This window comes from Euprymna scolopes, chromosome 32 (genome assembly GCF_053919585.1).
Source record: "Euprymna scolopes isolate OS-2025 chromosome 32, ASM5391958v1, whole genome shotgun sequence".
Lineage (NCBI taxonomy): Eukaryota > Metazoa > Mollusca > Cephalopoda > Sepiida > Sepiolidae > Euprymna > Euprymna scolopes.
Window position 1 is genome coordinate 8,224,960 of NC_136513.1, and position 13,333 is coordinate 8,238,292.

At 33.6% G+C, this 13,333-nt stretch overlaps 2 protein-coding genes across 3 annotated transcripts in view; one reads left to right on the forward strand and one right to left on the reverse strand.

Annotated features, from left to right (window-relative positions):
- LOC145256207 (protein phosphatase 1 regulatory subunit 36-like) overlaps positions 1–3,863 on the forward strand; it is a 72,538-nt gene extending 68,675 nt beyond the window's left edge. For both annotated transcript variants that reach the window (XM_080114820.1, XM_080114821.1), the window contains one exon: positions 1,947–3,863. In XM_080114820.1, the coding sequence (XP_079970946.1) occupies positions 1,947–2,023 (77 nt within the window). In that variant the 3' untranslated portion in view covers positions 2,024–3,863. The remainder of the gene's footprint in view (positions 1–1,946) is intronic.
- Positions 3,864–10,410: 6,547 nt separating this feature from the next.
- The window catches only part of LOC145256208 (kelch domain-containing protein 2-like), an 83,533-nt gene continuing 80,610 nt past the window's right edge, over positions 10,411–13,333 (reverse strand). The window contains exon 11 of the mRNA XM_080114822.1: positions 10,411–12,740. Coding sequence (XP_079970948.1) covers positions 12,694–12,740 — 47 coding nt within the window. The 3' untranslated portion in view covers positions 10,411–12,693. The remainder of the gene's footprint in view (positions 12,741–13,333) is intronic.

Here is a 13,333-nt window from a genome sequence, read left to right on the forward strand (position 1 = left end):
TTTTTTTTTTTTTTTTTTCGTTTTGTCGCACACAGAGGGATATCTCTGCTACCATTTGTTGAGACACTTGTAGTCTGTCTAAACTGTACGAACGAACTGACTAAACCAAGATGGCCGACTCCTATTTATATCACCACAAGCAAGGGAGGTAACCAATGTCTACATTAACAGTCAACCACTTTAGCAGAAATAACCTACTCAGTAACATGCAATATGGTTTCCTTTTGCTAGATCTACAACTGATGTGCTACCTGTTATATTACACAGGATTAGTGAATCTCTCAACAAGTGCTTCGTTTCTAGAGCAATAGCTCTTGACATATTCAAGGCTTTTGATAAGGTATGGTATAAAGGTCTATTTCACAAGATCACAAACTATGGAATAGCTGGGAATGTCCTCTCAATTATCAAATGTGACTGCTGCATTGCTGATTATATTTAAAATTAGCTGACTGACTACCCACTTAAAATTATTGAAATGGAATTAATCAGTAGGAAGAAGACAAAACTAATTGATAAGCAGACAAAATTAAACTATTACTAATTATTATATATTATATTTCTCTTAGTTTGTTTATCTGTCTGTCCATTCAACTTTTTCTCAGAAACTACAAGGTGTATCTGGCTGAAATTTTGTATAAACCTTTGTCATGACAAGGTGCAGCAAACTAAGTATTATCATATCCATTCAATACACTGTTAGGGATTAATAGGAATTAGTATTTAATGCAAAAATAAGCACAAATTTAATGATATTCCACCATCAATTTGGCATAAAACATTCACTCTAAGTCAATGAGTTATAAACTTTTACCAGTTTTAACAAACCAAAATGTCAGTAATATTACTACTACTAATAATAATACTTCTACTAGTACTACTAATAATAAGGAAATATCTTTGTATCTACATCAAAAGTGAAATTATTTCCTTTCTATTATCATTATTAGTTATTATTAACTGAAATTTGTATGCATGATTATTCTTTCCTTTCTTTTTTATTACTATCTAAATAATAATTTACTTGTTCAAACATCCGGTGTCACAAAATACATCATCATTGCAAACATTAATTAATAAGAAACGAATTATTAGTCACTCTTTATCAGTTAAAAAATCGTTAAAAACATTTTCTCTCCAAAAATTTTTAAAAACAAAAACAAAAAACATGGTTCTCTGTTTACGGTTTCATTTGGCTTTTTTATTTTATAATTTAAAAAAAAAAAAAAAGTCAAGTTGAGGAGATTGTAAGTTTTTTTTTTTTGTTTTTTTTTAAATTTAAAAAAAATCTACAAGTGAATTGACATCTGTTCCTTTATAATTCATATTAAAAATTATTAAAAAAAAACGTTGTGTTGAATTTTCATTAAAAAAAAATCTAAATTTTTTAAATTAATTCTTTTCAGCTTTAAAAGGTTAAAAAAGAATTTACTAAAAAAATTGTTTTAAATTTGTCGTTATTTGTTTTATTTTATTTTTTATTCATTTTATTTATAACTAGTGGGGAGTACCCGGCGTTGCCCGGTATTGGCACAAGGACAAAATAAATTTTTTTTAAAAATAGATAGAAAGAAAAGTGGGATCGAACTTGAAAACGAAGGGTAATTAGTCTTCCTCGCTAACCATCATGCCAAAGAGGACAGTGAATTCTATAAGTTGGTAATTAACTTAAGAATCATAGGAGTCACCACACATGTGCAGAAATGAACGATGGTTTTAAATTATATATAGATATATTTAAAAAATTTTCAACTACCTTGGAATTTCCACAGGTTCTGCTTGTAAGTCATTATTAAGATTAAACCCTCGGCTTCTTTGCTCATGAAAATAAATTTGTATATATGTTTATTGAAAGACACAACATACTTTTATTATATATTAAATGTCTAGAGTTTCTGTAAATATGCCAGGTTCAAGTATTTTGTCTCTCTCTCTCTTGTTTGCAGATAACACATTGGATGGCAGGAGAGAAGCCATCTCTCGTGCTACAACAGAAGTTTCCAGTGAAGATGAGGAACAATGAATAGCAGCAGCCTAATTTTATCCTTTAGTCCTCATAGTTCATGAGTGATGTTCCTGACAAAGGAGGAATAATTGCTGTTTTCCGGGCTGGAATCTATCCATCTAACACTTATCATTAGCTATATTTTTTTCATTTAAAGTGGTATATTTTTTTTTACTTTTTACATTAAATGGCTTTAGGCCTTGTCTAGAGTGATTTCTATAAAGAATAATTAAATGGAACAGTTATAATGAAAGTCTGTCTTGGTGAAAATGACACCGATGATTAATTAAATTAACAATTATATTTAAAGTAGTTATTAATTAATGGTTATAATAAGTGGTAATAAATAAAAATAATAGTTGATTAAGATAACAGGTACGTCCAAGGATGAAGTACTGTTGCCATATCTGGGCAGGAGCTGCTAGAAAGGACTTATCCTGCCTTGATAGAGTTCCAAATAGACTTTGTAGGCTTGTGGGGGATGTCCTTTTCTCTCCCCTGCAACCTCTTTCTCTCAGAAGAGATGTTGCGAGTTTGTCTCTGATGTATCGTTATTTTCATGGAAAGTGTTCGACTGAGCTTCAGTCTATGGTCCCCCCTCGCCAAACTTTCACAAGAAACACTCATCTAGCTGAAAACACTATCAATAATTCCCCCCACTCTGTATCTGTGCCTAAACCTAAACGTAGATTCCATGAACAAAGCTTCTTTCTTAGAACTGCACGCCTATGGAATTGTCTTCATTTTTCTGCTTTCCAGCTGACTACAATATGGTTGTCTTCAAGTCTAACGTAAACAAGTTTTTGATGAGCCGTTCCATATAAGTTAACATATTTACCAAATCTCCATTACTGAGGGTTACTATATTGTCCAATTTCTACTGTACACTCTTTAACCCTTATCCTCGAGTAGCCTCTTGGCCTTGATAAGTGGTGATGCTTATGTAAAAAAAAAACAAAAAAAAAAAACAGTTATAATGAAAATAATCTATATATTAATAGCGTAGCACCTTTAACATACATACGTACGTGTGTCACGGTTTCCAGATTATAAATTATTTGATCTAGAGATCCCATTTCTTAAAAAGGAGTATAGAAGAGGCAACATACCACAAACATTACATTGGTATATAGATACGTTAATTTAATGTTCGCAGCATGCTACTACCCTCCAATAAATAGGATCTCCCAATCACTGGACATAATATAAAAAAATAAATTTAAAAAAAGTTCAATAAATATAAATGACTAGCGGGGGAGGGGGGGGTACCCAGCGTTGCCCGGGTGTTTGGAGATGCGTATGATTTTGGGTAAATCAAAACTCCAGGGGGGGGGGGTATAAAATAAAAAAAAAAGTTTTGGTAGGTAAGTATGAGGATCGAACCCGAACTCTTGAGGCAAAGTTGGAAATTAAAGTGTGAAAAAAAAAAAAAAAACGTGCGATGTTAACCATTGAGCCATCGCGAAATACTAACTGAAACACATTTGAATTTATTTATTTAAGTATTAAAAACAGAATTGACACGTAGCCGCAATAAAAGTTAACTCTGCTGCTTCTATTTGACCTCATTAATGAGGTCATAGAAGTAGCGGACTTAACTTTTGTTGCGGGGCAGCTTTTGAGTTTGTTTCCCCAACTTTGGCTGGTTGTTTCCCCAAGATGTTGGGGGGGAGGGAAACCAGCTCCCCATTGTCCAAAATGGCAGAGAATCTGAATGACTCATATTTCATTGAGGAAGACCAAAGGTATGGTTGAAAATATGTTCTTGTAAAAAAAAAAAAAAGTTAAAAATTTTTTCATAACATTTTGTATTATTGCACATCAATAGAAAATGAATAAAAAAAGTTGTAAATTTTTATACTTTTCGCATTCATTTTGTCACGAGAAATGCGGAATATTCTGTGTAGCTTAATTGCCACATATATATATATATATATATATATATACACGTATATATGGTGATTGTCACTTCTTGAAAGCAACCCATCTTTGCTTTTCTTTATTGTTAACTCGCAGAGACCTGACGTTGCCTGGGATTGAGTGATGATTAATGAACGTTTCACACTCCCATATTTTTATCATCGAAATCAGTGAAATCGCCCATTTTTCAATCAAATCAATTGTTTGCTAGCTCTAGTAGGAAACCAATCATTCTGCAGTAGGAGAGAGCTTCACATGCCTCCCCACAGTGACTTAGTGCCCAATACATTGTAGTCTGCATCGCACTGTAGAAAACCTACTGTTGATTTTATAAAATTATTTTTTTTATATATAATGGCTTGAATTAAAGTTTAAAATGCAAATGTCAAGAATCATGCTTTGATTGTTCTTTAAAAGAAATATTCATTTCAAACATGCCCTTGTCATATCAAAGAAGCTACTGTTGATTTTAGATGCCGGGCCTTTCTGCTTGTGCAGTAATAAAACTTTTTAAATGCAATGCACATGTGGTGTTAGGCTATGTAAACTTAACTTTGGTCAAAATCGTCTGTTCATTTTTTCATCAGACATTTTTGATTATCAATACTTGTTGAAGACATTCTGATACAAAACCTATCTAAGAACACTGTCAGATACATAAAGTATATTTCTGTGAAATTTCATAAAATTGAGATCAGCTATTTTGCAGTCCATAGGGAACGAATTCACACACAAAGTTCCTTTTATATAATAAGAGATAATTCTTTTTATGATTTACTTTTTGTTTATTTTTCCCCCCTAACACATGTACGTATATACTCATGTGGAGATGCGATAAAGAGCAGTTTCTATCTTCTTTGGGAATGAAGGTGACTCTTCAGACCAGCCTTGCTTTCACACAATTTGTTGCAGAGATCATACTCATATGGAAGGACGATAACTGGTACTGCCTCACTGTAAGCATTCATGTGACTTTAGACCCACCACCACCACCATTGTATTTGCAGACTATAGGGCAAATAAGGCATCTGTACTCCTTAAATTTTTCAGTATTTAAAAAAAAAAAAGATTGATTTTTATAACTAGTGAAACTGGCTTTAGATAGTTATCTTTCGCATACATCGCAAACATTGTTCAACTCAAAAACTTCCGACAGATTTTATTTCCAGATATCACATTTAATTTTTGCATAATCCTGTTTTTCTTTCTGAAAACTACCACAGCCATGGTAAACCATAGAGTTCTACTTTTCATGATCATCAACAGCACCCTCCCAGCTAGACATGTCAATATCGAGTTTCAGATTACACTTAATGTTGTGGTCAAATAATTTTGTTGTAAAACAGATGCTTGGGTAATCTCTCATCATCCATCCTTGTTACTGTCTAGCCCACCTCATCTGGTTACATATAATCAATATATATATATATATATATATATATATATATATATATATCAGTATGTAATGAAAAACCAAAGGTTTTATGTACAACATGAAAAGAAATTGAAACCTTATGATCTCCATTATTCCAATAATGGTGGGATCTTTCTATCGATCCAGTAGATATCTCACTGCTGATGCAGTTCTCTATCTATATAAGAGCCAGGTATGTCCAAGGATGGAATACTGTTGCTATATCTGGGCAGGAGCTACTAGAAAGGACTTGTCCTGCCTTGATAGAGTTCAAAATAGACTTTGTAGCCTCGTAGGAGATGTCCTTTTCTCTTCCCTGCAACCTCTATCACACAGAAGAGATATTGCAAGTTTATCTCTGATGTATCGTTATTTTCATGGAAAATGTTCGACTGAGCTTCAGTCTATGGTCCCCCCTCGCCAAACTTTCACAAGAAACACTCATCTAGCTGAAAACACTATCAATGATTCCCCCCCACTCTGTATCTGTGCCAAAACCTAAATGTAGATTCCATGAACAAAGCTTCTTTCTTAGAACTGCACGCCTGTGCAATTGTCTTCCATTTTCCTGCTTTACGGCTGACTACAATATGGTTGTCTTCAAGTCTAACGTAAATAAGTTCTTGATGAGCCGTTCCATATAAGTTAACAAATTTACCGAATTTTCATTACTAATGATTACTATATTGTCCAATTTCTACTGTACACTCTTTAACCCTTATCCTCGAGTGGCCTCTTGGCCTTGATAATGTGGTGATGCCTGTGTAAAAAAAAAAAAAATTAAGAAAATTATAGGAGTAACCGGATTTCAAAAAAGAATTTCAAAACCCATCCAGCAAATATACCAGATAAATCAAGTGCAATAGAGACGCAAGTAATAGCATTTAAAGAGAGGGTTAGAATCTTAGAAAGATCTCTAGGTTTAAATGTAGGAGATAGTGGATGAATGTCTGGCATCCAGTAGGATGCCTCATCCCCAATTAGAAAAAAAAATGTGTGTATAACATATATATCATACTGAAAGAGTGTTAATCAATGCTTTATCTAAAGCTTTTTCCTATATATTTCAATCTCACAAAATACAAAATTCCTCCCTTATGAGATTAAGTTATGTTTGAAAACAATAAAACAAAAAGAACTTCCATTTTAGTTGTTTTAATTAACAGTAATTATTTACTAATTCTTACTAACTTTCTATCACTTTCACCCTCTCTTATCCCTGCTTGACCCTCTGCTCTTGTTCTATGTTGTCTATCATTCTGCCTTCCATCACTCTTCCTCTCTCTACCAAACATTCACAAAAAGGCTTCAGCAGTGTAACACACCACACTCTGGTTGAAAAAAAAAAAAAAAAATCAAAATACATCCAATATTCATTTAATACAAACATTTAATTTTATATTCCCTTTTTATTAGTTTTTTTTATACTTTGTATAAAAAACAGTAACAAAAAAAAAAGAAATATAAAATTAAATAAGTTAGGGTTATACCATGTTTAAGAGGTTAAGTTTTGATTGGGTTTTTATCTTTTTATATTTAATTGGTTTTACATTTTAATCAGAACTCAATGCACTTGTACTTGTTTAGGCATTCATCCTCAAGCAGGTAGGCCAGTTCCCTCCAGAGACTTTACCGCATCCCAAACAAATGTTGATCAGGCGCGACGGTTAACCAGAGGAGCAGATATGTGTGTTAGCTGATCATGGTTTCACGAGTGAACCCCATAGAGGCAGGATCAGCACAGTATTCTGTTTCACCATTCTTTTTTTTTTTTTTTACACAGTGATCACCACTTATCAAGGCCCGGAAGCCACTCAGGGATAAGGGTTATTGCAAGTACATTACGTTAGTGTGGAGATTTGATGAAGTGTTTACTTAAGGGGGCGGTTCATTAGGAATTTGTTAACATTGGACTTGAACACATCCAAGTTGTAGTCCGGTGGGAAGCAGGCAGACGGAACAGAGCCAGGTTTTAAGCTAATCTATGTGTCATTTTTTTCCAACCCTGTAGAGAGGCTGGTTCAATGATTTTGTAGATGAAATCATTTGGGTGACAACGAAGAACGTGACCAAACCAATAAAGATGTTTTGAGAGGAAAGCTTGCAGAGGAGAAGATATGTTACAGAAAGAATGAGCATTTGAGATTTTTTTTTTTTACATACAGGAATCACCACTTATTAAGGCTGGAAGGCCACTCAAGGACAAGGATTAATGAGTTTATGGTGGTCATCGAGACAATAGCATAGTAATAGTTAGTAGTGGAAATCAAGTATAATTTTATTAAGGGGACATCCCAACAAGAACTTGTTTACATTGGATTTAAAGACAACCATATTGTAGTCAGTTGGAAATCAGGCCAGCGGAACAGTTTCACAGGCAAGCCATTCTAAGAAGGAAGCCTTGTTTATAGAATCTGCATTTAAATTTCGACACAGATGGTGGAGGAAATTGTTGATAATGGCTGTAACTAGAGGAGTGTTTTTGGTGGAAATCTGGCAGGAGGGGGGCAGAGATTGAAGCTCAGATGAACACTTGTCATGAAAATAATTATGGAGCAGATCCAGGCTCGCAACGTCTCTTCTGTAGGAAAAAGGTTGCAGCAAAGAGAAAAGGTTATCACCTATTAGGTTTTGAACTCTTAAGGCAGGATAGAGTTTACTGACCAGCCTCTGCCCAAATGTGGCAACAGTACTTAATCCTAGGACATATTTGGCTCTTATGCAGTTAACCAGTCAGTTAAGTCTGATATTGTAGAGGACATTCTTTTAAAACATGGAACGCGGAGGTATATATGATGTTTGGAAGCTATCACAGTCAGCATAGATTACATTTTGTTTTTATCTTGACTGAGACAACTGAGTGATCGGAATATCCCAGTGGAGACAAAACAGGACGAGCACAATTCTTGGCAAGTTGTACGAAGGTCTATGAGACTTGCATACTGTCTGTCAGTGTCGGGCGTATGGGTGAGTTCGTGAACAATCTGTTTTAGGTCATAAGCAATGGAGAAATTGTGACAGGACCACCTCTCATCATCTGTCTTGTTTGAGTGGTCTAGCCATTCAACATTGAAGTTTCCATAAACATGGATGTTATCCAAGGGATGAGCAGACAGGATGAGGTTAATTTTCTCAGAAATACTCTCAATGAAAGTAACTAGTAGGGCAAATATGAACTTGTGTTGTAAGTGCTATTTGGAAGCAGATATAAGGCAATTTAGGATTTTCTCTGGAGACGTTCCTACCACATAAAAAGCCATTTGTAATGTAGTCACGTATTTGATGCTCATGACGATCTGGGTGGGGTGGGGGGTTGGATTTTGATGTCAAGTTTCCAGCAAACACAAAGGATGCAATGTAAATAGTAATGATTGAATAATTCAAGCTTTCGCAGGTTGCTTGCTGTTATCAGCCATGCTTCACAGCCGTACAATAGAAGAGTTGGAGCAAGAGCTTGGGAGCTTATTGTGTGACCACACGTGTCATATTTAAATGTTGAAATTGAAAGTTTGTAAAATTTGAGAACCTAAGGAAAAAAAAAAATAAAACAATCGAAATTTTACTTTTTCTTCATGAAAACAACTGCAAAAAAAAAAAAAGACGAAAAAAAGCATATTTACTCAAGTTACCGAGCATAAAGTTTTCATCAATCAGCAACTCATAAAGAAGAGAATGCAGTGTTATTTATGCTCTTTTTAATCTCTTCATTGTCGCTTCTTTTCATCTTTAACGCATTTCATGTGTGGCCATGATCATTTCGTGATTGTCGATTGCCTTGTCTGTTTAATTAAGATGAATAAAACTTCTTCATGCAGGAAAGACACAAGGAGACGTTTGCTGAGTTTCTTCAAATTTTTATTGGAAAGAATGAATTTAGGAGAGAAAGAGAGATATTAAATTAAAGTTATCTTCTAGTTACTTACTTCTTAATTTCCTAACTTGAGAAATGACTGACGCAATGGACATCAACATCAAAGTAACATTCACTGAGATTACCAATTTTCTACATCACTCGTGTCACATTTGCATGCTTCTACAGATAGAAACAATTTAAATCCTTTGTTTTCTCTATCTCAAAAACACACCATCATTTTAATTGTTCAACTTTGTTTCGTCTATGAAGTTTGACCTCTTACCCTCTCCATTTCAACTTCATGTCACTTATCTCTTTGCAGCTAGGTTATCATAGCATGCGTTAAAGATGACGGTTGTCAAAACTGACACTAACTAACTTACTCGCTACTTGTGTAGGATGTCTAATATGTAACAGTGAGGATTGTTACCTCAAGTCATAATTTAAACGCGGGATATTTAAATGGCTTTGGTAATAAGTTTTTGTAAGATAGTTTTATTTATTTATTATTGGAGGGGTTTTTTTTGTTGGGTCAAGTTCTAAAAAAATTTATTGCTTTGAGTTGTGGATTATGATTTTCTATGTTTTTAAATATTTTGTGCTCAATATTTTTTTCAATAGAGCTTATAGTTATTAGAATACATTTTTATTTTCCATGATAAATAGACACAAAATTCACTTAGAGTTGAACAAAAAACATAAAGTTTGTCTTTTAACGAAAAAAATAAAAAAGGTTTAATTATAGCTTCTAATAGTATAATAAATATATATGCCCTTGAGGTACCAATCTTTAAGATTTCCCTTAGAAGACATGCATTTTGAAATTTGTTATACCATTTTTATGTATTGATCTGTCATAATTCGTATTATGATGGGCAGTTTTGAAAAATGAGAAATGTTAAATTAAATTTTAAGTAAATTAAGATATTTAAAAGATTTTAAAATTCAATTAGAACTTAGTTTAAACTAGCGATATCTACTTGGCATTGCCCGAAATTCAATGAAAGTATTAATATTGCATTTTAAGTTGCTTTATTTTCAAATTGTGTTTCAGTCCATTTTAACATGGTTCAAGTCTGAGGGTTTTATTGATTTACTATTAGAAGAAAAAAAATCTGACTTAATCTCTAATGGAAAGAGAAATCAGAGAAATTATATTAAGATTCAATGTGTTAGTTGATGAAATGAAATATATGAAAAGTTAAAGCTACGCTTGTCATTTTTGGACATTTTTTTCAAGGGTTAATAGAAGTTTTGCCCAATATTATTATTGCTTTTTTATGATTAATTTTCATTATTTATCGCAAAATGATACATTTATGAGGGTTTTTCACTTGTTTTGAAGCCTTTTTTAGTTGTAGTGAAGCAAGGAAGGGGGGAAGAGAGAGAGAGAGAGAGAGAGAGAGCAAGCAAGAAAGAGGGGGAAGAGAGAGGGGGCGAGCAATGAAGAGGGGGAGAGGGCGAGCAAGGAAAGGGGGGAAGAGAGAGAGGGCGAGCAAGGAAAGGGGGGAAGAGAGAGAGGGCGAGCAAGGAAAGGGGGGAAGAGAGAGAGGGCGAGCAAGGAAAGGGGGGAAGAGAGAGAGGGCGAGCAAGGAAAGGGGGGAAGAGAGAGAGGGCGAGCAACGAAGGGGATGAAGAGAGAGGGCGAGCAACGAAGGGGATGAAGAGAGAGGGCGAGCAACGAAGGGGATGAAGAGAGAGGGCGAGCAACGAAGGGGATGAAGAGAGAGGGCGAGCAACGAAGGGGATGAAGAGAGAGGGCGAGCAACGAAGGGGATGAAGAGAGAGGGCGAGCAACGAAGGGGATGAAGAGAGAGGGCGAGCAAGGAAGGGGGAGAAGAGAGAGGGCGAGCAAGGAAGGGGGAGAAGAGACAGCGAATGAGGGAGAGAAGGTGAGGAAGGAGGAAGGAAGAAAGATGAGGAGAGGGAAAAGATGAATATCTATTAGGACATCACAATGTATTGTGACTCAATAATTTTACAAATACTGATCTATCAGGTCACGACTGATAAAACTGTTACAGCTGAAGCATAAAAAGGTCAAATGAACAAATTTCCCACAATGCATTATAGTAAAATAATAAAAAGTAGAGATTTTGACAAGAATATTCATCTTAAGAACCATTTATCCAGAATTGTTGATATGTAATTATATAGATACGATGATTTGTTTTAGCAAGTGAAGAAAAAAAGCTAGAGGTATGTGTGTATGAGGGGGGATTAAACAAGAAAGAGTGAAGCAGGTCATCAGTCTTTAAAAATTTCAAGGGGATAAAAACAAAAAAATAAATAAACGTGGCTGGGGGAGTGGGTAGAGGTATGAGGAGGGGGAGTGATGTCATCAACTCAAAGGATTTAAGAAATCTATGTAAAGAAGGAACCTCTCAATTTTTGTTTTAAAAACCTTTTATCTTGACTTTTTCCTCATCTCTTCTCTCTGTCCACACACACACTTGCCTCCCCACAAGTACAAAATTAAACATAATTTGTTTTTTAATATGGGGAAATCCACCTCTTAAGAAAAGGAAAACTCAGGATTGAAGCAAAAATAAACATTTTCTCCTTTACTGACTGAGAATAAAAAAATATGAAGTATCAGAACAGATACTACACTTTATGTTAGGTACATTACTATGTTTGTGTGAGGTAAATTTCAAAACTAATTAACCGATCATCATGAATTTTTTTAACATAGCTGCTAAACATAAGGGTGAGTAATGTGGGTTATATTTAGTTTTAGTTTCATGTAGGGAGGGAGGGGTTGCTCTTTGTAAAACATGCAGATTTCAATGAAATATGAACCATATATATTAGACATCAATTAATATTCCCAAAACTTCAGTTTCAATGGAGTATTTTAAGGGGTTGCACCCCCTCCTCAATTTGAAAATTTAAATATTTCAGATCTACATGAAATATGATGTATAGTTATGAGATACCAATTAAGATTTAATCTTTCAATTTTAGACATTTTTTTATCAAAATCGTTTAATGGATCTTTTTCAGAATTGGAATAAGGATTCTAGCCATAAAGTTTAGAAACATATTTATCTTGAGTTTAATCTTTATAAGGATAAATAAAAGTGATACAAAACTGTTCTCTTTGATGAATTAATTTTATTACTAGCTAGCAGAAAACCCATCTCATAACAGGTATTCAATTAGTTGATAATTATATTAGTATTAAAAACAAAATTAAAAAAAAAGATCCCAATTGTTAAAAAACATTTTCTTTACTGGCTCATCCTTGATCCTTGTGGTAGAGTATGTCAAATCGTGCGAGCCAAATTTATACATAAAACAAAATTTTATTTTGGAAACAATAAAAACACAATATTTTTTCAGAAAGTGTATGTGCAGTGGATGGGGGGGGGGGTAATTTAGATTACACTTTTTCCTTTGGATTAAGTTTATGAGTTTCTTAAATCAGCCCCACCTTCACCCCAGCCATGGGTAAACCCTTCTTCCATTATTTGTTTCACATTCAACCAGAAAAGATTATTATGTCCACATCAAGTAATTTCTTGTTTGAGTATGTTCGGTCGCAACTGGCAAAAAAAAAAAAAAGAAAAAAAAATTAATAAATTAAAACAAAAACAAACAAAAAAAGGACATAAAAGCAATAGATTCTTGTCCAGAATTCCCTCTATATTAAAAAAACAAAAATTTTCTAACAATCTGTGTGATGTATGTATTTGTGACAAAACGAAAGTATCATATTCCAAAAATCATGTAAATTGATTAAGTAGTTTCCTTTTTAAATAAGAAAATCAAATTTTATGAGCAATTTAATAATTGCTGTCTTGTCTGCCATTTTGAAAAAAAATATAGAAAAACAAAGTAATAATTAAAACATACCAGATTCATGTTGTGATATCTATGAATTCCCATTAATCGGTTTAAAATGATTTTCTTTATAAAAATAAAACTACTTGTAAATTTAAGTAATCATTGGAATTATTATTATTGTTTTGTTTTAATGTTGAGAAAATTCTAGGCAAGAACCAAACAATATACCAAGCAATCATGAGATTGACAAGTTTTCACAGATCTTAGTCTTAATTTATTCAAATTATATTTATATTAAAACACCTTAGGCTTATTTCATTTAATTATACAAATAAATTTATATTTTGATTAC